The sequence below is a fragment of the Papaver somniferum genome, unplaced genomic scaffold (assembly GCF_003573695.1).
Source record: "Papaver somniferum cultivar HN1 unplaced genomic scaffold, ASM357369v1 unplaced-scaffold_132, whole genome shotgun sequence".
In the NCBI taxonomy this organism is placed as follows: domain Eukaryota; kingdom Viridiplantae; phylum Streptophyta; class Magnoliopsida; order Ranunculales; family Papaveraceae; genus Papaver; species Papaver somniferum.
The window spans coordinates 16410332-16433371 of record NW_020622381.1 but is presented as its reverse complement, the minus strand read 5'-3'; the positions used below and the strand labels follow the sequence as shown (position 1 = coordinate 16433371).

General features: G+C 39.5%; 1 protein-coding gene across 1 annotated transcript; it reads left to right on the top strand.

Moving 5' to 3' along the window:
- Positions 1-19435: 19435 nt before the first annotated feature.
- Positions 19436-22703, top strand: LOC113333336 (rhomboid-like protein 14, mitochondrial). Its single transcript, XM_026579843.1, has 2 exons — positions 19436-19833; positions 21433-22703. The coding sequence occupies exons 1-2, from the start codon at positions 19615-19617 to the stop codon at positions 22243-22245; spliced, it is 1032 nt and encodes a 343-aa protein (XP_026435628.1). The 5' UTR covers positions 19436-19614; the 3' UTR covers positions 22246-22703.
- Positions 22704-23040: the final 337 nt, after the last annotated feature.

Here is a 23040-nt window from a genome sequence, read left to right as displayed (position 1 = left end):
TCAGGCTTCAAATTCATCACTAACCTCCACTAAGCATGCTCTGTGTACACTCCTCTTGTCCTTATGATAGACAAGGGTTTAGATTCATGTCTTCCCCATGTCTAAGGTGTTTCCCCACTAGAAAGACCTAACACAACTAAGGCATATCTCCTAAGTACTAATTGTCTAGCTAAAGCACAATTAGTCTAAAGATCAATGATAATCTGGTTTGATATAAGTTGTACTTCCACCATCATAGTGTGAACCTAACTACAAGGTATGCATGACATACCATGTGAGAGCAATATGATGCAGCACTAAGTTTGATCTTTCATGAGCGTTATTAACATTCAAAAGCAGTGTCATCAGAATGCAATGCACAACAACAAGTTAGGGTTTCATTGAAACCTAAGAAAAATAACTAAAGCATAATGAACACAGTATTAACTGAATTTGACATTAACAGAGCTGAATTGAAATTGAAACAACACTAACAGTTGAGGTCCTGGCTATTCCAGGCCTCTTGGTGGTACACTGGCTAGTCCAGGCATACCCCAACAACACTAACCCCCATCTCTATTTATACCCCAAAATACAAAATTAGGGTTCTTACAAATCCCCAAATGGAAACAGTAAACTAGGGTTACAATTTTTACTTGATTGGATGGGATAATCCTTACCTATAGCGTCGACCCATTCTTTCTCTGTTCTTCCTGCTCCCTCTCCTGTCTTCAATCACTTCTATAGACTCACCTATTTTACCAATTTTCCACCTAGGGTTTCAGAGATGGATAAAGGGGAAATTGGTGAAATAAGTGGCTAGAGATATAAGGTAAGGTGGTGTTTCGTTAGAGTGGTTATGGAAGTCGTAGGGTGGCTGTGGCAGAGGTGGTGGTGATGGCAGAGGTGGTGTCTGCGGCAGAGACAGGGTATGGGATGAAGACGGAGTGGAGAAGAAAGAGAAGGTCGATGTGTTTAGGGATTAGGGTGTGTTTGGGTCGACCTCTATTTTGGGTGTACATGAGTTTGGTGTTTGGGTGTGAGGCAGGGATAAAGATTTTGATGTTTCGCGAAGCTGAGCCGTGGGATAATAACTTCTGAAACGGATCTAACGACGAGATGGAGACAGATTATGAGCGACCGTTGGATGCAAAAATACAACGAAACTGACGGCTCAAGATGGAGTTAGGTGCTGTGGTGTGAAGCGGTTGTAGCAAATTTGATGTATCGGCGATGAAGCGACCGTTGGATTCAGTTGAGGATCCAATCTGACGGCTACATGAGAAGTGGGCTATGGATTTTGGTTTTGGTTTGGGAGATAAGTTGGGCTTGGGATATTCTGAGCCCATTTCTTCTTTAAGAACAATTTCTTCCTTGTTAAGCCCATTTCTAGCCTTTTGGTCTTGCGCACAACATTCTTCGCAGCTTCTTTGCGTGATTCCTCTCGGCTTCCACCACTTTTCTGCTCTTTTCGCTCCGTAATTCCATCCAAACTTTATTTATAACCTAAAAATGCAAAATTAATTAATAAAAATATTTATTCTTGAAAACAATGAAAATACAGAATATGGGATAAAATGTAGAATTAATGCACAAAAAATGAGTTAAATGCCAATAAAAAGGTGCCAATATATACAATATTTGGCTCTCATCAAAGCACATGGCCGATGTTTGAAGCATGTATACGGTGGACCCATGTTTAATTGAAGCATGCACATATGCCCATGTTCTAAGCAAGCATGCTTACATCGGGTCCCACGTTCGACCAAAGCAGGCACACAGTGGACCCACGTTTAACCGAAGCAGGCACAACAAGCCCACGTTCGATCAAGCAGACGCATGATGAGTCCCACGGTTGAGCGAAGTAGGCGGGCCCACATGCCTATCAAACAGGTGCAACAGGGTAACGTTTGGTCGAAACATATCTGAGTTCAGCATCTCTCAATATTCGACTGAAATAGTATATAGGATGCTCGATTCCCTCGTCGTCTTCTTGAGCGAGCAAAGCCCCGACAGCGGTATCACTGAAGGCAGTGTAGAGGCATAGCGGTCTTCCTTGGACGGGAGACTTCATGATGGCTAGAGATGACAATATTCGTTGAATCTTCCGAAACGCTTCCTGTTGTAATGCAGTCCAGATGAAGCTTGCTCCTTTCTTCAGCAAGGGGGTGAATGAAGCAACGAGCTAGGATAAACCAGGTATAAAACATCGAATGTAGTTCACTTTGCCCATGAAGCTTTGGAGATCCTTCACAGTCCGTGACGAAGGCATCGTGAGGATAGCTTGAGTCTTGGATGGGTCCACTTTGATCCCCTCATCAGTTACCTGGAATCCCAAAAATTTGCCTGAAGAAACACCGAAAGCGCATTTCAGAGGATTCATCTTCAACTTGTATTCGCGGCACCTTTCAAACACTTGTCGTAGGACTCATGTGTGGTCCGCCGAGCTTTTGATTTGACTACTATATCATCCACATAGTCTTCAACTTGCTTATGCATCATGTCGTGGAAGATTACCGTCATAGCGCGTTGATACATTGCACCAGCATTCTTTAAACCAAATGGCATTACAGTATAATAAAAATGTCCGAGAAGAGTTCGAAAAGCTGTCTTACTTGCGACATGATCATACATCCTTATCTGATTATATCCGCTATATCCATCCATGGAAGAGAACATGCCGTGTCTGCTGGTGGTATCTACTAGCATGTCGATGTTAGGTAGAGGAAAATCGTCTTTGGGGAAGCATCTGTTCAAGTCTCTGAAATCCACGCAGCATCTGATCTGTCCGTTTTTCTTTTTCACTGGAACCACATTAGCCAACCAGGTCGGATGATGAATGGGTTTAATAAAGCCAGCAGCTAACAACTTCTGACTCTCAGTCTTGATTTGCTCTTCTACTTCGTGCCTGAATTGCCTCGGAGATTGTTTGACTGGCTTGGATCTAGGTATGACATGTAGATGATGGGTGACCAATTTTTCATCTAAACCGGGCATGTCTTCATACGTCCAAGCGAATATGTCCCGGTATTCTTTGAGAAGTTTCACGATCTTCGTGTGTTCATCCGTGCACAAGGTTGAGCTGATGGAGATAGGCCTAGGAGATTCCTCATTCCCGGTGTTAACGATTTCAAGCTCATCAGTTGTGGAGTTGGTGTCATCTTGAATCTGTCGTGGAGCATCTAACACTTCTTCTCGTGGCTCGTCGTTGTTGTAGCATTCCGTTGGGCGGAGAGACTGGGTAACAGTCTCCCATGCTAATTGCTAACAGCGGCGTCGATACACGGTTTTCCATTTCTGGTCACGGCTTGCCACAAAATTCCGTTCCCTCTTAGTGTGAGCGCGGACCGCGGATTCACATGATGAAAAAGCATTGGAACGCCATGTCAGTAAAGATGCATCATGGGGCTTAGCCTTCAATGATGCAAGTCGGTCCTCCTCCTGGATTGACGCCCACGTGGGGAGTGGGAGGCAATGAACCTTGTCTGATTTTTCGCGTGGAGCTTCTCTTGGTTCAAACAATTCCATTCCACATATTGGTGCGTAAGGAGACAATGATGCAGGAATACAAACGACTTCTTTATTCAGCATAGTCTTCAGGCATTGGTGATACGTCGAGGGGACGATCCTATTGTCATGAATCCATGGTCTCCCCAGTATCATATGGTAGTCCGGCTCCTTTTCTATGACTTCGAATTTCACTTTTGATTGGACGAACCCTACAAATAAATTCAGATTGACATACCTGTATGTGTTGGTTTGGTTTTCTTCAAAATCTGTCATCGTGGTAGGCTGTCGCACGATCTTGCTTGGGAGAACCTTGGTCGTCCCAAGTGTCTTGAGAGTAATCACATTCGAAGACGCTCCCGTGTCGATGAGGGCCCTCCTGAACTCTGAATCCTTGATGCGTGCAACGTGTAGCGCCCGGTTGTGACCTTCTTCCGCCATCATGTATTCTTCTGTAAATGTAACATTATTCACAGACATCTCTGGTGTTTTTGAGGCTTCTGGGCGCAAAGGAGTCAAATGCACGTCCAAAGCTATCTGGTTGATTGCAGGAAACGTCTCCGCCCGCTGATTCTTCGAGAGGTATAAAAGTTCATATAAACTTTCCACTAGAGAAGCCGCTTCCTGATCCACCGGCCTCTGGTTCATAGTGAAACTATTGACATGAGGAGGATCGGGGAGAGGATCAGTCCCCAGTGTAGAAATCTCCGTGACAGGAGAACCGCTCATATCTGATGTCATCTTGACGAGGATATCGAGTATGTCGTTTATTGTTTCTTTGATCAGGTCCATGTTCTTCGTGTGAATCTCCTGCACCCATGCTAACTCGATCAATGTTGGTATTCTTCCGGTTACACCATCGGATACACTGTTGGGAAGAGGGGTATCTTCATTGGAGGAGCTTCGACCGGGATTTGAAATTGTTGGGGAAGTCCTAAGACCAACCATTTTGAAATCAGCCAAATGGGATTGGGTATTGAAGAAATTGACTTCACAACCGAGAGATTAATCTCCCACTGTGGTCGCCAATTGTTTATGGGTGAAAACTGTTTCTACTGGTTTTTGGTAAATTTGGGTGTGTGGACGAGAAACGAATCTAAACCCTAAACAAATGCACTGCACGGGAGTGCTTTTGATTCGAGAGATCAATCTATATAGTTCTGGCCTAAACCAAGAAATGGTCGTTCCAGACTTGCTTCGGTCACAAAGTGAATGGGGTTGATCTTAGGGAGGGAAGTGAAGAAGGTGTTGAGATTGTGAAGGTGTTGGCTGTTTATGACTTGTATCAGAATGATGAACTGGCTTGCACAATGAAAGCTATCAGTTCTGGGTGTTTTCTGGATACTGTGACAACACTTGGTTTTTCTGTGTTGTTTGAAGATAGGTCGAAAGAACCTATTTATACAAGTCATTTGAGCGCAATCCTCACCTCGTAGGAAGTGGAGGAAGTTGAGTGATGGAGTAATGGGTCGTGTAAGTGATTGTCACACGATCACGCCTTTGCCCACTTCCCTCATAATCGTTAACCGTTCATGCCTCCTAACACGTTCTCGTAATGGGCGCGTTGCACGCCGCACGCTGTAAACCGCCAGACCAATACCCTAGTAAGTATCCCCCAGTTTGTGACATGTTTGATGTCTCAAATGAGTGGGTCAGGTCATGGGACCCACCGCAGGAAATAGCATACGACGCTATTAAGTTAAATAACTGAGTTATTTATGGAATTGATATTCATGAAATATCGTGTATGCTCGATGCATGTAATGCATCGATTTAAAGCAAGCATCTCAAGACAATCGATATGCATAAAGCATCGCTGTTTTAAAGCTTGATTGAATAAGTCGCGGATTAAGTGTCTTAAAATGGCAGCACGTCCAACCATCTTCGAGTGATCGTCTGGAAGCCGCATGAGCAGGCCACCATTTGGTCGATCACTCCCTGTGACAGAGTGGCGGACGGTGATCATTGAGGCGCTTCATTGATCGCCTAATTTTTAATCCAAGCCGTCCGACCAAGCTGACAAAGTTGGACGTACGAGATGAATTACGACACATATTTACTGTTGTTGATGGATTTATATGTGCACAACATTCCCTCTTTGGCTTGACCGGATCTAAGCATGGGCTCTAATTTTGGTGGGACCGACTAGGCATGCGTGGAGACGGTCCGCCGGCGTGCATGCCTATACCTCTCGGTCACACAAAGATTCGATCTAGGCCACTAAATTTGACTGGAAAAGATGAGTGGTCGTGATCGATTTGCGATATAAATACATTGCCGCAAAGGTTTAAAAGTCGTGTGGCATGCCACCTTTTGGGCGTGCGTTTCGAGGCGCTGGGCCCTAGTCTGCATAGGCCGGTCTTTCATACGCAAAGGTGGTCCCATGGTGATCACATTGACACCCTTGGGATCCCCCGAGTCTATATCTACACCCTCCGTTTAGGATGGCGAAGATGGATGGCGAACTACGTCAGATGTGCATTGCCGCAAACCCTAATTAGGGTTTTGAATCAGTCACGTACACGTGACTTTGGCCAAACGTTTTGGCAAGCCATGACCTCCTTTGGGGAGATCGATCACGTGGGGCCCATGTTGGGTCGACGGTGAACTTGCGTGCACCTTTCTGATGGTCCTAAATGCGATCTAAGCCATCCAAATAGGCTTGCTAAGTTGGATGGTTGTGATCAATTTAAGACACTAGTGGAATTCCGCGACCCTTAGAAGCATCACGCTTGCCATGTTTTGAGCAATCGTTTCATTGCTCCATGGCCTCGCCGTGAGAAAACCGATCGGGTGAAGGATAAGTTGACCCGCCAACGTGTGCGTTAACACTTCCCTGATCATTCATGGGATGATCTAATCCGTCCAACCAGGCTGGCGAAGTTGGACGGTTGTGATGGTTTTAAGACTGCCCTGAACAGTCTATGCTCGTTGAGCTTCTCCCAAAACAGTGCGATCACTCAACTTTGGGTTGGCGTTTGATGGTGTTGGGGGAGTATGGTGATTGTTCGACCATCTAGGGCATAAAAAGGCCCGTCGGTGGTCATCACAACAATTTCCTATTTTTGCCAGGGTTTGGCTAGGCTTGTTAAATTGTGCGTCCAACTTGCGTGGCCACGATTGTTTCTGAGACTGATATGGACAATCCAGATTTTCCTTAAGGGAATTAAATACGTTCGATCGAGCTGTATTTAATCAAAGCGCGTCGATTCGAAATTCTCTTTGTCAGATAGTGATGCAGCCTGTGTGGGTATTTCAGGCATGTCTCAATATTGGCACGGAGATTCATGCTACTCTGCTGAGAGTGAACACTCAGTCGTCATGTCATGTCAATAAAGAGAGTTCGGCTGAGAACATAGCATGGGAAATACTAGGAAAATTATGCATTAATTAATAATTCTAATAAAATTCATGGAATATTTGGGATTGTGTTGCACGCACCATTCTGGGTGAATTTTGTGTATTTATTGAATCGCTTCGAATAAATAAAGTGAAGAGGTTTTCTGCACTTATCAAACGGCTTTACCCTTTGCAGGATGTCAGCGCATTAAATTTGGTTTTATAATTTTAGCCCTGAACTAAAATCCACCATCAACAATTATGCATGTTCTCTTGAAATTTGGTGATTCTCTTATTGCTCCTTATGAATCTCCAACAAGAGTCCTGATCATGCTTCGAATGTCCACAAAAACAACAAATCAATGAGGATTTTTCGTCTCTATGTGATTTTTCATGTTTAACACAACAATCAACAATCGTTGTTCCTTGATTAGTTGGAATGGACAACTTTGAGCTTTGAGTTTTGCTTTTGAACCCTAAACCATTAGTGTTTCCAAAGGATCTCTGAACAAATAACATTGCTGCAATTTTGTCAGAACTTCCAGATAACCTTTGCAGGTCATACTTGAGAGTTTTAATCTTTTCTTCCTTTAGAGACATGGTTCTGACGAACTTATCATTAAGACGTTCTATCTCAGTATTTTTCTCCTAAAGTGATGATTGAACTCTCTTCAAGGAGGACTTTAAGTTAAGGTTCTCCTGAAGGATTTCTTTATTCAAGAGATCAAGAAGCTCTGTGTCATTCTCAAGTTCTGAATCAGAAGTTGAGGTGGAGAGAGAATCTGTAGTAGACTTATCCGAGACAACCAGAGTAGTTTTGTCTTCTATTGAATCATATGAAACATTAACTGAAGATGGATATTCATCACATTTATTCTTCCTCTTTATCAAATCCTTGACCTTTATGATTATCAGTGATTTATCAAGATCAACATGATTGGGGCAACATTCATCTGCCCAAGACAAGTGAGAGGATACACTTGTTTTGGTCACAGCATTGAGCGCGGACGTTCTGCCTGTGTCAAGATCAAGAATTTTTAACTTTCCTATCAGAGTGTTTCTGGAAAGTGTATCAAGGTTATTTCCCACAATGATGGCATGCTTCTTAGAGTCGTATCTAGATGGTAGCGACCTGAGAATTTTCATCACAATGTCCTTTTTAGGAATAGTCTTACCCAATGCAAAAGATGCATTAACAATTTCAGAAACTTTGTGATTAAACTCATCAAATGAATCTTCATCTGCCATACGAAGGTTTTCCCAATCGGAATTAAGGTTTTAAAGCGTAGCTTCCTTTTCACTGGTATTTCCTTCGAATACGGTTTCTAAGATATCCCACGCATCTTTAGACCTAGTGCAATTTGGCACATGGTGCTGAAGATTTGGGGTAATGGCATGTATGATGGCATTCAAACCGTCGGAGTTTTGCTTTGCAGCAAGTATCTCAGCAACATCGTATTCGCCAATATTTTTTGGAACATTAACGTTACCTACTGCAACAATGGGAGAATCATAGCCATTAAAAACATATACCCATGATTGAAAATCACGCGCTTGAAGAAAAGCTCGCATAGCAATTTTCCACCATAAGTAATTAGAGTCATCGAAGACTAGTGGTACGTTAATATAGATAGCACCTCTGTCCATAGAGTAAGATCGCTACAAACACAGACTTGTAAGGTCTCGAACGTGTTTGCCTGCTCTGATACCAATTAAAAAAGCGGGGGTCTAACAACCACACCCAATATTTCGATTAGCAATCTGTATGGAATAACTCCAACATACTTTCTAGATAATCAACTAGACAGTCAGACTCAATCTAGGTGAAAGTATATCGAGGAGTTAATATCTCTTCTCTTGATTCGATCTTTACTCAAGCAAATAGAAATCTGCGAGTCTTTATCAAATACAAGGAATAAACTTGGACGGTACCAAAGAACAATATCCAAGGATCAATCAATATCCAATCAACAACCAAAGGTTGGATTTCACTATTGATCGATACAACGCACAACCTGTATTATTTCCATTATACAACAAAATATAATGCGGAATAGAAATAACACAGACACCAGAAATTTTGTTAACGAGGAAACCGCAAATGCAGAAAACCCCCGGGACCTAGTCCATATTGAACACCACACTGTATTAAGCCGCTACAGACACTAGCCTACTACAAACTAACTTTGGTCTGGACTGTAGTTGAACCCTAATCAGTATCACACTGATTCAAGGTACAGTTGTGCTCCTTACGTCTTTGATCCCAGCAGGATACTATGCACTTGATTCCCTTAGCTGATCTCACCCACAACTAAGAGTTGCTACGACCCAAAGTCGAAGACTTTAATAAACAAATCTGTATCACACAGAAAAGTCTACGATAATAGATAAATACGTCTCCCACAGATAAACCTACAAGTTTTATTTCGTCTTTTGATAAAATCAAGGTGAACATGAACCAATTGATAAACCGGACTTATATTCCCGAAGAACAGCCTAGTATTATCAATCACCTCACAATAATCTAAATCGTATGGTAGCGAAACTAGATATTGCAGAATCACAAACGATGAGACGATGATGTTTGTGATTTATTTTTATCTTTCCCTATCGGAGATATAATCTCAAGCCAATCTTACAATTGAACTCGTACGACATAAAATGGCAAAATCAGATCGCTCAACTACAAGAGAAGTAGTTTCGTCTGGCTTCACAATCCTAATGAAGTCTTTAAGTCGTTAACCGACAGGGTCTCGAGAAGAAACCTACGGTTAAAGGAGAATCGACTCTAGAAAAACCAACTAGTATCACACAGGAGGTGTGGGGATTAGTTTTTCCAGTTTCTAGACGTCTCCCTTATATAGTTTTCAAATCAGGGTTTGCAATCCAAGTTACCTTGGTAACAAAACATTCAATATTCACTGTTAGATGAAAAACCTGATTTATCCAAGCTAATATCTTTCAACCGATAGATCGAAACTTAGCTTTCCACACACACATATGAAATGTATTCATTTAGGTTTGAGTAACCGTACCTAAACATGTACAATTAGTTGGTTCACAATGTAGATGGTGGATTTTCGACAAAGGCTAAATTCGTAAACTCATAATTATACGAAGCCCTGATTCAGCAATCAGACATGAGTATCGAGACATGGGTCTCTCATCGAATTCTCAACGGAGAGTACTTTCTCTCAGAGTACATGTAGATATGTAGTCTCACGACTGGACAACGGCATATCTCATGAATACTGAATACTTTCAGTGATTATTTCTATATAGCATCACGAGATGGACGTCTCCTAGACAGCTTGCTTTGCTAGTATAGAGCGATAACTTCTTCAGGAACAAACAACAAGTTTACACTGACTATATAAAGGATATGACTTACCGGCAAGCTCGTATCAGGATAATTAATGCTCCTAGACAGCTTGCTCTGCTAGTATAGAGCCACAAAGTTAATTATTCCTAATTACAATCGCTCCTATTCCATGGTCGAATCCACGACTGGTCCCATGGAATGACAATAACAATTGTTCTGATTCTATGATCGAATCCACAACTTGATCTCATTGAATAACAATAACTATATTATCTCATTACTCCAATTTCATGATCGAATCCATAACTGGTCTCATAAATGGTAATAGATAAACCTTAATTACTCTGATTCTATGGTCGAATCTACGATCCCATGGAATGGTAATGCTCACTTTATTATTCCGAATTCGTAGTCGAATCCTCCGCTGATCCTATGAATTAATAATAAACATCTTATTACTCAGTTTTGTGAATTATTCTCCACTGAATTCCACAATTAGTAATAAATAATCAACAACCGGGCGTCTGAGCTAACTCTAAGTAAGCCCCGATTCAAATGGTGAAGGTGTATTCAACGATGATACACTAACAGTCACCGCACGAACGAGTATTTCAAAAATACAACGAAACGATGAACCTATGCAAAATAGAGAAGAAAATAATAAATAATTAAAAATATTGACCAAGGTGCTGGGAGCACGGACGCACGACCGACCGACCGTGTCGTGGTCAATCCCATGCCAGTTTTATATTTTTAATGCATTTTTATTATTTTCCATGATTTGATGAAAATTCTCTCATTTTATAAAATTTCCTTCGTCTCGAGGAAACTCCTCGGTTTCATGGTACTTCCATAAATCCATAAAAAATAATATAAAATTAAGGAAAGGAGTGTGGGGCGTGACCATTGGCCAACCGGCCATACCTTGGTCCCAACCGGCCCCACACCCACGGTTCTTTATTATTTTATTATTATTATTATTATTTCTCTAATTTCATGAAAAAACTCCTTGATTTCATGGTATTTTTGCACAAATCATCAAATAATAATAAAATAAATTATGAAAACTTGTGGGACCGAACCTTGGCCGGCCGGCCATGCCCTAGCCGGTCCCACTCGCCGCTTTGTTTTATTATTTTATTATTAGTTTTCCTTGAATTCATCAAATTCCTTGATTTCATGGTATTTCTCTCAAATTAGGAAAAATTCCCTCAAATCATCAAAATACCTAAAATATTAAAAAAAATTAGGAAAACTCGTGGGACCGGGCCCTAGCCGGCCGGCCATGCCTTCCACGGTCCCACACGCCCTTGTTTTTTATTATTTTAATATTTTTTGCTTCCTTGAACTCAAGAAAACTCCTTCAATTCATGGAAACTCCTTAAATTCATCAAATTTATCAAAATTCATGAATTTTTCATAAAATCATTATAAAATTAGGGAAACTCGTGGGACCGGGCCCTAGCCAGCCGGCCATGCCTTCCATGGTCCCACACGCCCTTGTTTTATTATTTTAATATTTTTTGCTTCCTTGAACTCATGAAAACTCCTTCGATTCATGGAAACTCCCAAAATTCATCAAATTTCTCAAAATTCATGAATTTTTCATAAAATCATCAAAATATTATAAAATTAAGGAAAAAGCACCACGAGACCGTGGTCGCAGCCGGACGACCATGCCTTGACCACGGCGGTCCCACGCCGCCTCATTCCTTATTTTATAATTATTTTTCATCATCTCATGGTGTTTTCCTCAGTTTCGTCGAAACCCTAATTTTGGCATATTTTCTCGAATGGATGCTCAATTACACGCCAGAAAATATAAAAATTCTCAGGACTGAGACGCGGACGCCTTGGGGACACGAGCACGCTATCTTGACCGACCAATATTGGCTCTTTGGCTCACGGAATCCGGTCCCATCAATTTTCACAGTTTTGACCTAATTTGCACAATTGCTCGTATTAGGTCCAAAACTCTCCCAAACACTTTGGATTTTCATGAAGTGATCGTCAAGCGGTCACGGGAAAACCCAGGGCCGGTTTCATGACTCCATGGTCGGTCCCTCGCCTCGTCATAATTAATTAGGTTTTCTCACCTAAGGCTCAGACGAGCATTTTCGAATAAATGATTAAACCAGCAATTTAATCATTCTTTCACCAACAAATCGTCAACTCTTCAGGAGTTCTTCGTATTTGCTCACGAGAGCATATGGACACTACATGGTTGATCCACGGTCCCATGTAATCGCTCCCTCCTTCGTCCCATGGTTGAAATTCTGACGAACCATGAATTGATCATCAACTGATCAAATTAGGGTTTCTGAATCCAAGGATCGTCATTCCAGATTCTAACCTTAATAATTTTATGACGACCTCATGGTCATTAATTTTATTAATTATGCTCGGTTCACTGACCAGTATTCTAATTAATATATTTGGTACGCTGCTAATAATCCATCAGACGAGTAACACATGCTCAGACGATCAAATATTCAACAATTCATCACATGAGAAACACTTGCTCAGATGATAAATATTTGTTCGAACCAAGGAATATTGGTTCAACAATAAATATTCAACGATCCACAGAATGAGCAATACTTGCTCACTTCATCGTAAGAACTATACCTCTGTCTCATGACATATTCAATTCACGAGTTTCAGAACATCATGTTCAACTTAACGACTACATGGACTCATCGTCCCATCAAACCACGAAGTCATCAATTGACTAACAAACCACGAGACGTCAATCGTGTCACTTGGGGGGATATCACTTAGGGTTTTGGTATGGCGGTCTACGACACGTGTGTTCAAACACACGATGGAATGTGAGCAAGTCGTGAAATCATTTGAAGGAATTCACGAGGTAGTGGGTGGAAAATCGACCAAGTCTCCACATGTTGAGCTACTGGTTTCAAACACGATCTCCACTTCCCCACTCCTTGATTCCATCAACTGTCACATTTCATGGAATCATGGTGTCTACAATTCCAGCAATATAAATAAGTCTCTGAATCATGATTGAATCATCATCAGTATCATCAATCTCACGTCTCATCGACAACACGAGATCATCAACTCATCAATTGAGCAACTACTCTCAATTGAGCAATTTCAATCACTCAGAGCTTATCGTATTCGGAATTTACACACCCAAAATCTTTGATTACCATTGATTCCACACATTTCTCAGCTTCCCTCCTACAGATCAACCCATCCTCTCTTGTGACCGAATTTACTCTGGAACGGTCATTGTCTTGATTTAGGCCGGAGTACTACAGATTGATCTCTCGAATCTAAAGCACCCCCTTTGCAGCGGTGCATCTGTGTGAGGTTTAACATTTCGCTCGGTTCGAGGAGTCTCCTCCGTACGGTCGTCTCCTCAATTCCTTAAAAACCAGCAAATTGTTTTTCCCCATCTACACACAAATAGTTAACCAATGGTTAGCCATATGAGCACTTTCATATTAACCGTATTCATCTTTCTCATAACTAGTTCAAATGACTCATAAGAACTAGTTCAAGAGTTGTTCAATTGCTTAGATCTTTATACATAGACACAATTGAAACAAAATCGGTTTGATTCACTTGAATCAATTCATGAACAATATAGCCACGGTTTGCAAAGATTGCATTCCTTATTGATTTATTGTTTAAGTTCATGAAACTAGCGATTTGAGAAATATAACCAGCTTGGGTACACGTACGGGTATGCGTACCTTAGCTACCGGATTTGAGTTAGTTTTGGTTTCCAAACTCAACAGAACTTTTTGGGTAGAAAAGTTTCGCCAGTACGCGTACGGGTACGCATACCTAAGGTGACTGGTTTATGAGTTCGTAAACTCCAAACTCAGCAGAATTTTTCGGGAGGAAAAGTTCCGCCAGTACGCGTACGAGTACGCGTACCCAACCTGTCTCCTTCACCAATACCACATGCACACATATTTACGCACTTGGTTTCCGACACATGGATTTATACACTAATGTGCGAACACACTATATATGCTTATATCCATAGTTCGTTACGTAATCTCAACTCTACATTTCAATCATTGAAACATTTTTCTGTAATGTTATAATAGTCGTTAGACGTAAAGAATCGACTATCGTCATCAAAGCTATTTTCAAGATTGAAACGTCATCATGACTTTCGTCACGGGTAAAGATGAAGATGGTTAAAGCAAAATCTTACCAACACATATTTCGAGAAAAAGATAGGCGAGTAAACTCGGCTTGAAATAGAAAATGTGTATGTATGAAAACTATCATACTTATACGACTTTTGTCTCAAGAGTAGGAGATAGAGTAGATAGACTTTTGAGTGACAGATGAGTTCAAGTCTCCACATACCTGTTGGTCGGATGAAGTTCCACTGGTTCCTTGAGTAGTTCTTCGTCTTCGTAAGATAATCGCCATGGAGTTTGGAGCTCAACTATTCCTAACTATCCTAGACCGAGACTTAGTCACAAGTAAACTAGAAATCAAGACATATAGTTTTGATTACTAACATTGACAAACATGCTTGAGATAGCAACGCATGCGAGTTCGACCGAGCAATGCTCTAACACAAATATAATGCGGAAAAGAAATAACACATACACCAGAAATTTTGTTAATGAGGAAACCGCAAATGCAGAAAAACCCCGGGACCTAGTTCAAATTTGAATACCACATTGTATTAAGCCGCTACAGACTCTAGCCTACTACAAGTTAACTTCAGACTGGAATGTAGTTGAGCCATAACCAAGTCTCACACCGATTAAGGTACAGTCGCGTTCCTTACGCCTCTTGAATCCCAGCAGGACTCTGCGCACTTGATTCCCTTAGATGATCTCACCCACAACTAAGATTTGCTACGACCCAAAGTCGAAGACTTATAAACAAATCTGTCTCCTACAGATAAGTCTATTCTAGTTGTTGTTTTCGTCTTAAGATAAAGATCAAGGTGTACAGGGAACTCAACTAATAATCCGGTCTTATACTCCCGAAGAGCAACCTAGAAATATTAGTCACCTCATATAACCTAATTGATTAGCAGAAGAAGTTATTGCGGAATCATAAGAGTCTGAAAAGAAGAACTGTTGTGATTACTTTTTATATCTTACCTATCGGAGATAAATCTCGAGAAAATCTTAGAGAAGATTAAACTCAATACGATAGAAAAAGTAAGATCAGAATACGTAACTACAGAGAAAATAGTTGGATCTGGCTTCACGAATCCCAAATAAAGTCTTCAAGTCGTTAACCTAATAATGGAATTGAGAATCGACTCTAGTTTGCAACTAGGACACACGAGAATGTCGGGATTTGGGTTGCACAAGACCCACCCATCATACCCAAACCCGCACGTACCCGCTAAACCCGTGTCTTTTTAATCTGAATCCGCCCGTTGTGGGTGCGGGGTTGGTTATGAAAATAAAAACCCGTTGTCTATGGGTGTGAGGTTGGTTTTAGATAATACCCTCCCAAACCCGCCCGAAAAACCCGCTAAATATACACCATTGATAAAACTAACCCTAGCCGTCCGTTATCAAAACCCCAGTGGTACTAGTAGATTGTAGATAAGATAGATAACCATCTTTCCCTAGTGGTACTAGTAGATTCAACCGTACACTAGTAGTTATGTTTATGGTTTGTTTTTTTAAGTTATCAAGAACTTAAATAAGTGGTTTATTTAAACTTTAAAACATATGCGTGCGTGATTATTGAATAAAAAGCGGGTTTATGCGGGTTTAAACCCAAACCCGCCCAACCCGTAGTGGGTGAGTAACAAAACTCGCCCGTTGTTTTTGGGTGAGGGGTTGGTTATGAAAATAAAAACCCGTAGTCTGTGGGTGCGAGGTTGGTTTTAGCTAATACCCGTCCATGTGCATCCCTAGTCGGGATTGAGTTTCCCAGATGTTAGAGTTCTCCCTTATATAGTCTTTCAAATCAGGGTTGCTTACAATCAAAGCTAAGATAGCTTCGTAACAAAGCAATTGACATTCACCGTTAGATAAACTCTTGATTTAAGATTCAAGCTAAGTTTTCTTAGAAAATAAGCAATCAATCTCCACAGTTAGATGGTATTAGCTTGATACACACAAATGAAATATACTTATAATCAGATATGGATGAACCATACCTAAATGTGTATAACCGTTGGATCAATAATAGTTAACCGAAGTTAGCCATATGAACACTTATGATTTACCCATATTCATCTAACACTTCTAGATCAAATATGATGATCAATCAATCATAATAGATAATCAAATGAATCTAAATGTGCTTTAAGAGAGTTTTTCAAATGTTCACTATCTCATAGAAATATCCATGAACAATTTGAAACATATTCGGTTTGGTTTGTAATTGTACAAAGTACTTATACAAGAACCAATTCATGAACATAATGCCACGGTTTGCAAAACAAGTTCCAGGGACTTGAGTTCGCAAACGAACCTGAGTTCATGAGTATGAATTATCATACTTACCGATTTTAGAACCTGACCACTATGTTTGCAAACAGAATACGCGAACCACAGTTCCGCACTTACCTAGTCTTATCCGTTCGCCAACCACAGTTCCAGACCTTTGGCAGTTAAACCCGTTCGCAAACAAGAGCTCCGGGCCTGAACTAGTATTCACATTTTGCATACAAGGTACGCATACTGTGTTATAACCAGACATTGGCAGTAGTTCTAAAACTCTCATTTAATCATTGAAACATCCTTAGAAGACTACAATGGTAATCTTACACATACCACTAACTTCAAGTAATTTTCAAGTGATTAATCGATCAATACGAAACTTCCCAAGTTAACATCAAATGATTGTCTCACACAAATCATGTAAGATGTTTAAGGTAATTTCACATGATCATCTTGACTTAATATTTAGTTTCCAACAAATAAATTGTCTACAACTAAACTCGTCAAGTAAATGATGAACTTTAGCTAAAGCTAAGAAGCTTCCAACACGTATTTCGAGAAATATATAGACGAGATAAACTCGGCTCGAAATTTCAAATGTGTATAATGCAAAGTCTATATAGTTATACGACTTAGTCTCTTTAGAAGATAGAATAGAAAAAACTTCTGAGTAATAGATAAGTTTTAGTCTCCACATACCTTTTGTTGATGAAGTTCCTCCAAACTCTTCAGTAGATCTTCTTCTTCAATTGGTGAACGCCATGAAGTCTAATGCTCAACTACGCACTTCTATCCTAATCCGAGACATATGTATAAGTAGACTAGAAATCAAGTATATGGTTTTGATCAACTAAACTTGACAAACAAGCTTGAGATAACAGCGCTTGCGAATTCGACCGAGCAGTGCTCTAACATTAAGGTAAATGTTGATTCAACTTTCGATTGCGGTATAACAATACTTGACTCTTCTGGAAACCATTTGGTAAGTGGTACAATTTTTTTTAGTGCAGTCTCACTTTATGATGACAGTGGAAAACATTCATATTTGATATTTAACTGGTTAATTAGTTATAGTGTAGCAGGTGCCCAATGTGATTCTAGAAGGAGACGCTGCTACTGTACCCCTTTGCTATCGCTGGTGTTATGAATGATATCACCTGGAGCATATAGCAATAATCCTTTCTATTCGTGGTAGTATAAAGAGTTATTTAAACACAAAATTTGTACCGATGTCTAGAACTGCAAAATCAATTGCACATGACTTGCGTCAATATCCAATATCTTATGTAATTATTGGTGGTCTAGTAATGAAATATATATACATAAATATATATCAGATTATCCTTCAATTCTAACGAGGTGCATTTAAATAAGAAAATATATTCTCTTCAAAAAAAAGAAAAGAAAAAAAAAACAATTGTATAATGATCTTAATAAGTTCTTCAATGGTTTTCGATTTCTAAGCATATAAATACAAAAAAAATAATATTTTCTTCACAAAAAAATAAATAAATTACTCTCTCTGTTTCAAAAAGATCGTCTTCTATTCCTTTTCCGCCAGTTTCAAAATTGTGTCCAGCTTCTGTTTATAAGCATATTTTTACAATGAACTCTCTATTACAGCCTTTAATTTTTTATACTCATAAATACATATTTATGGGACCTAATCTAAAATATTAAAGGAATTTGTACAATTAAGGAAACAAATATATCCTTCAGTCCTTTTAAAAAACAATATATTTGGCTCCAAGAATTAAATTCCCTAAAGAGTTTATACTCCATAAATATTTACAATCTTCTTAACAATTTTAGGTAGTTTTTAATACTTGCATTTTCTATTAACATAAAATAGGTAAATAATTAAGGGTAGTCAAATAAAGTATTATGGTCTCCTTAATATTTTGACAAAGTCAAAGCGGACTGTCGTTTCATAATGATCTTAAAAAATTCTTCAATAGTTTTCGATTTCCAAAACGGTTGATATCCATGAATCATTTGGTGGTTTTCTTCTTTTATTAGAAAAAAAGTCACTTTGCTTGCCTACCCTAATTCCAATTATTTATTTATTTATGTTACGTAAAAACCCTAATTTCATTTATACTTCTTCCTCTCAGTTCCTGGCTAAGGGAAACCAGAAAAACGCTCAGTAGATGTTCGATGATTTCTGAAATGGAAAAAAAATTCATATAACCCAAGGTATCATGATTCATGACTAACATGCGGACCGTTAAGGAAATAATCAACTACTACTAGTATTAGAAAAAGAAGCCGTGGGGAGGAAGAAGGTCAACAATGAATCCTTTCCTTGGTGAGAACGGAACATTGACCTGCCCATACACCTGTAAATAATTGAAATGTAATGCAAGGACAGATTTGCCACTTTACCATCCGTGGAACTAGTTTGGTCCGTTTCTACACTGTTGAAAATGAACACCTACATGTTTAATTCGACTTAACAAGATGACTACATTGCTAATAAAAAATCATTGATATTTGTAACACGCCCGTTTTAAATCTTCCATAATTTTTGTTTTGCGAATTCCCACGATTAGATCAAAGATTAGAAGTTAAAAGTTAAAAGCTAGAGTCCATAATTTGCGAATGACTTTCATCTGAGATTAAATCACTTGCTCAAAAAGAGTTCTCGGGATTTCTGTCCGGTTTTCTCTTGTTGTAACGTAGAATAATGATGGTTTAACATGGTTCAACTGATACAAGACATGCAAATGGTGTCGCGACTAATCATTTGTTGATTCGACGGAAGGCCGGGTTCTTAACCGAGTGCTCATCGGTTGTGCGGTGCCGTCATTTGCTCGGAGGATAGTATTGTCAATTTCTCCTATTATGTTCTTTGTTTAACTTAAACGTCTACGTCTTGAAGTTTCTGATCTGCAATAAAACCCCCTTTGAAAGAGAAGAAGAAGATACTCGAACTGTCCAGTGCTTCTTGTTTCTTCCTTCGTTATTGAAACCAGAATTTATCTGAGAGTGTTTGCTTTTTTCCTGCTTCCAGATCAAAGAGAGAAGAAGAAAGAAATAAAAAGAGAAAGAAAAATGAATAGAAATGTCGGAAGTGGAAGAGGTATAACAAGAGGGATGATACCATTGTTAGCTCTTCATGCTGTGAATGAATATTACAGATTACCAATTAAACCTCCTGTTACTGCTGGATTAATAGTAGCTAATACTCTAATCTACCTAAGACCTGGTATTCTTCATACACTTCTTCCATCTATTGATCAAGTCTGGTTCAATCCTCGCCTCATCATAAGGGTAAGTACTTTTTATTCATTCTCCCTGGCTTCTTTTGTTAATTTCTTGTAAATTTTCAGAACCCAATTCTGGAATTAGGTTTTGGGTGTCAAATTTGGAGGTTTTATAGTTTTAGGGGTACAATTGGAGAAGATTGGGTTTGTTTGTGTCAAATTCAAGGAACCCGTAAAGTTGTTTGTATGTTTTCCTGTGAGAAATAGTGTTTTCTTGAGAGATACTGTTCAATCTAGGTCAATTGCATAAGTGGCATTACCTGTTTGTTTGTGTGTTTATTATTTGGCCAAAAACAAAATCCTTTTTCATTGATTGACAGGTAAACATATCACAACAAGCATAGGTACTCAGTTTTCCTGCTATGAAGTATGGAGGAAACTGGTACCATTTTTGGTTACATGAGTAAACATAGATTGCCCAAAAAATAGAAGCTAGATATTTGCAATCCCTGGTACTGCTCTCGTTTTATTTCAGCAAAACCATTGACAACATCAAATACACCTTCCCCAGCTTTAAGTTGCACCATTCTACTGCAGTTAAGAGAGCGTGAGCTTCTGCTTGCTCTATTACTGTTGTCCTAGTCGTTCTTGCATTAGCTGCAACTTGGTATCCTTTGCTATCAGAAATTATCATTCCATAGCCAGCACAGTTCGCATTTGATGTCCAGTCACTTTTAGTGTGGGTGTGTGAACGTTTGGTGGGGTGTTGAGTTGTCCACTCACTTTTAGTGTGGGTATGTGAATGATTGGTGGGGTGTTGAAGTGTGTTATTTTAGAGAAATCTTGGGGGGGAAATAATTTTATTTCAGTATGATTGCTTGACGATCAAATATGCTAGAGTTGGTATTACTAGCGAAAAGTTCCATACTTTTTTGAAATTTTCGAAGCCCATTAGGTCATATAGACTAGGACGAAGACCCTAAATATACATTTCAATGATCCAATTATTGTGAATTAGAAATACATACTTGCAATGTGTTGGGAGAAAGACAATCTAGTGTAGCAAGAAAACAAATAAGCAAGAAATATTTGCAGGATGCATACTACCAATCACCAATGTATATAAGCGTTTAAATTTATGAATTTATTTGGTACCGTTGTTGGCTATATCATGTCATGGCTTCTCTTGTTTATCCTGAGTTTGTTAAGACCCTCAGACTTAGTCAAGAAAGATCTATTGCAGGTTCTTAGGGTTCTAACTTTGGTTTCCTGATGTGCCATTCAATTACTGTAAGCCTGAATAAAATACAGTTATTGCTTTAATATGATATCTAGGCAACAAACCAAAAGGCATTTGACATGTCCACTTCTTCAGCTAATAGACTTTCAGAGTAGGTTTCCTGGATTATAAGTAGTCTAGGAGGTCTGTGGTCTTCATATGGAACAAGTTCAGGTTTGTAAGATCTAAACTTGGCATCTACAGAGGTCAAGGTTAGGGCTTTAGAATGTGTCCTCTAGTAATGATGTGACTCTTATTAGTTATTACATATTATCCATGCAATTTTTATTCTGTATTGGCCTCTTAAATCTTCTATGCTCTCATTGCATTTGGTGTAATATGTCTTTTGGTTCTTATATATATATATATACATTTCTTTTTGAGCAGGACAGGGACCTTAAGCGTTTTTTCTTGTCAGCATTTTACCACTTGGGTGAGTCGCACCTTGTTTTCAACATGATGTCACTCCTGTGGAAGGGGATCCAGTTGGAAACTTCAATGGGGAGCATTGAGTTTGCATCAATGGTTGCTGCACTACTTGCAATGTCCCAAGGAACCACGCTACTTCTTGCGAAATCTCTTTTTCTATTTTTTGATTATGAACAAGCTTTCAAGAATGAATACTCGGTGGGGTTCTCAGGAGTCCTCTTTGCAATGAAAGTTGTCCTCAATTCCCAATCAGATAACTACACTAATGTGTATGGACTCATGGTACCTGCACGCCATGCAGCATGGGCGGAACTGATCCTTATACAGATGTTTGTGCCAAATGTGTCATTCTTGGGTCACCTTGGTGGAATACTCGCAGGGATTCTCTATCTTCGATTGAAAGGTTCATATCAAGGTCCAGATCCGCTTACTACAATTATAAGAGGTGCCATGGGTATATTGAGCTGGCCACTTAAGTTTGCCCGTAATTTGTTTAGATTACGTCGACGTCATATTTCTGGCAGAGGACGGGTTGGTGGTGGTGGAAGTCGGACAGGGAGGAGTGTTACCGGTGGTTCATGGAGATGTCCAGCTTGCACTTACGATAATTTTGACAGGTTAAATGTTTGCGAGATGTGTGGCAGTGGAAGAACAGATAACAACAGTAACAGCGTAGCATTTTCTACTCAGTCATCGTCAAATAGGTCTCGCAGTGGAAACCTCTCTTTAGAAGAACTACGGCTTCGGAGAATTGAAAGATTTGGTAGATGATGATTTTGACGTCATCTGATGGGATGGTGGACATATTCCTTGTCCTTGATAACTAAAACTATGCTATTTTAGCTTAGGATTCAATATCCCTATTGTCTAGATGGAGGTGGACGGATGGCAAGATCATGGAACAATGTAAGAAAATCACTTTTCATCCCAGTCTCTAAACATATCATATCTTCTTTGTAAAGGAAAATGAAAGAGTACCATTGCAGTAATTCTGTAGCAAGTGTTGACTGGGGAGGAATTAAATATTGATAGGAATCCAGTATCTTTCTGTGTTCACCTCTTTGTTTGGGCTTTTATCTCATTCCTGTTATAGGGGCGGAGGGTTTTATTAGAGGGGCGGAAGTGTGATAATGATAATAATGTCCGTCTAGTTGGTTAGGGGATGTCCTATAGGGGTGTAAATTGACTAGATTATCCTTTTCACCTTAAAAGGACTAATTTACCCTTTCTTTTTTTGTTGAAAAGACTGAATTATCCTCCCGATTTTTAAGAACGCGCGATTGGGGGATATAGCTGCATGACAAAAACTGGATCCAAATATCAAATCTAGGTCACCTCTTATGTAATTTTTTTTTAATTCCTAATCTAGCCCTCACTAATCAGGTTTAATGGTTAATAATAATTAGTAAAATCTTAAGTATTTGGGGGATAGATTAGTGTGTATTTTTATTTGAATTTGTGTAAAATGAGGTGAGGGTAGAAGGAGGGAAAAATATTTTTGAGTGGAAACTTTTTTGTGAAAATGGAAGATTGTGAGGAGAGAATTGCAGCTGCTGAATCTTTAGC

Coding starts and splice junctions, on each gene's coding strand:
- LOC113333336 (XM_026579843.1), top strand. CDS start 19,615: ATGAATAGAAATGTCGGAAGTGGAAGAGGTATAACAAGAGGGATGATA. Junction 19,834..21,432: donor ATCCTCGCCTCATCATAAGG/GTAAGTACTTTT, acceptor CTTTTTGAGCAG/GACAGGGACCTTAAGCGTTT.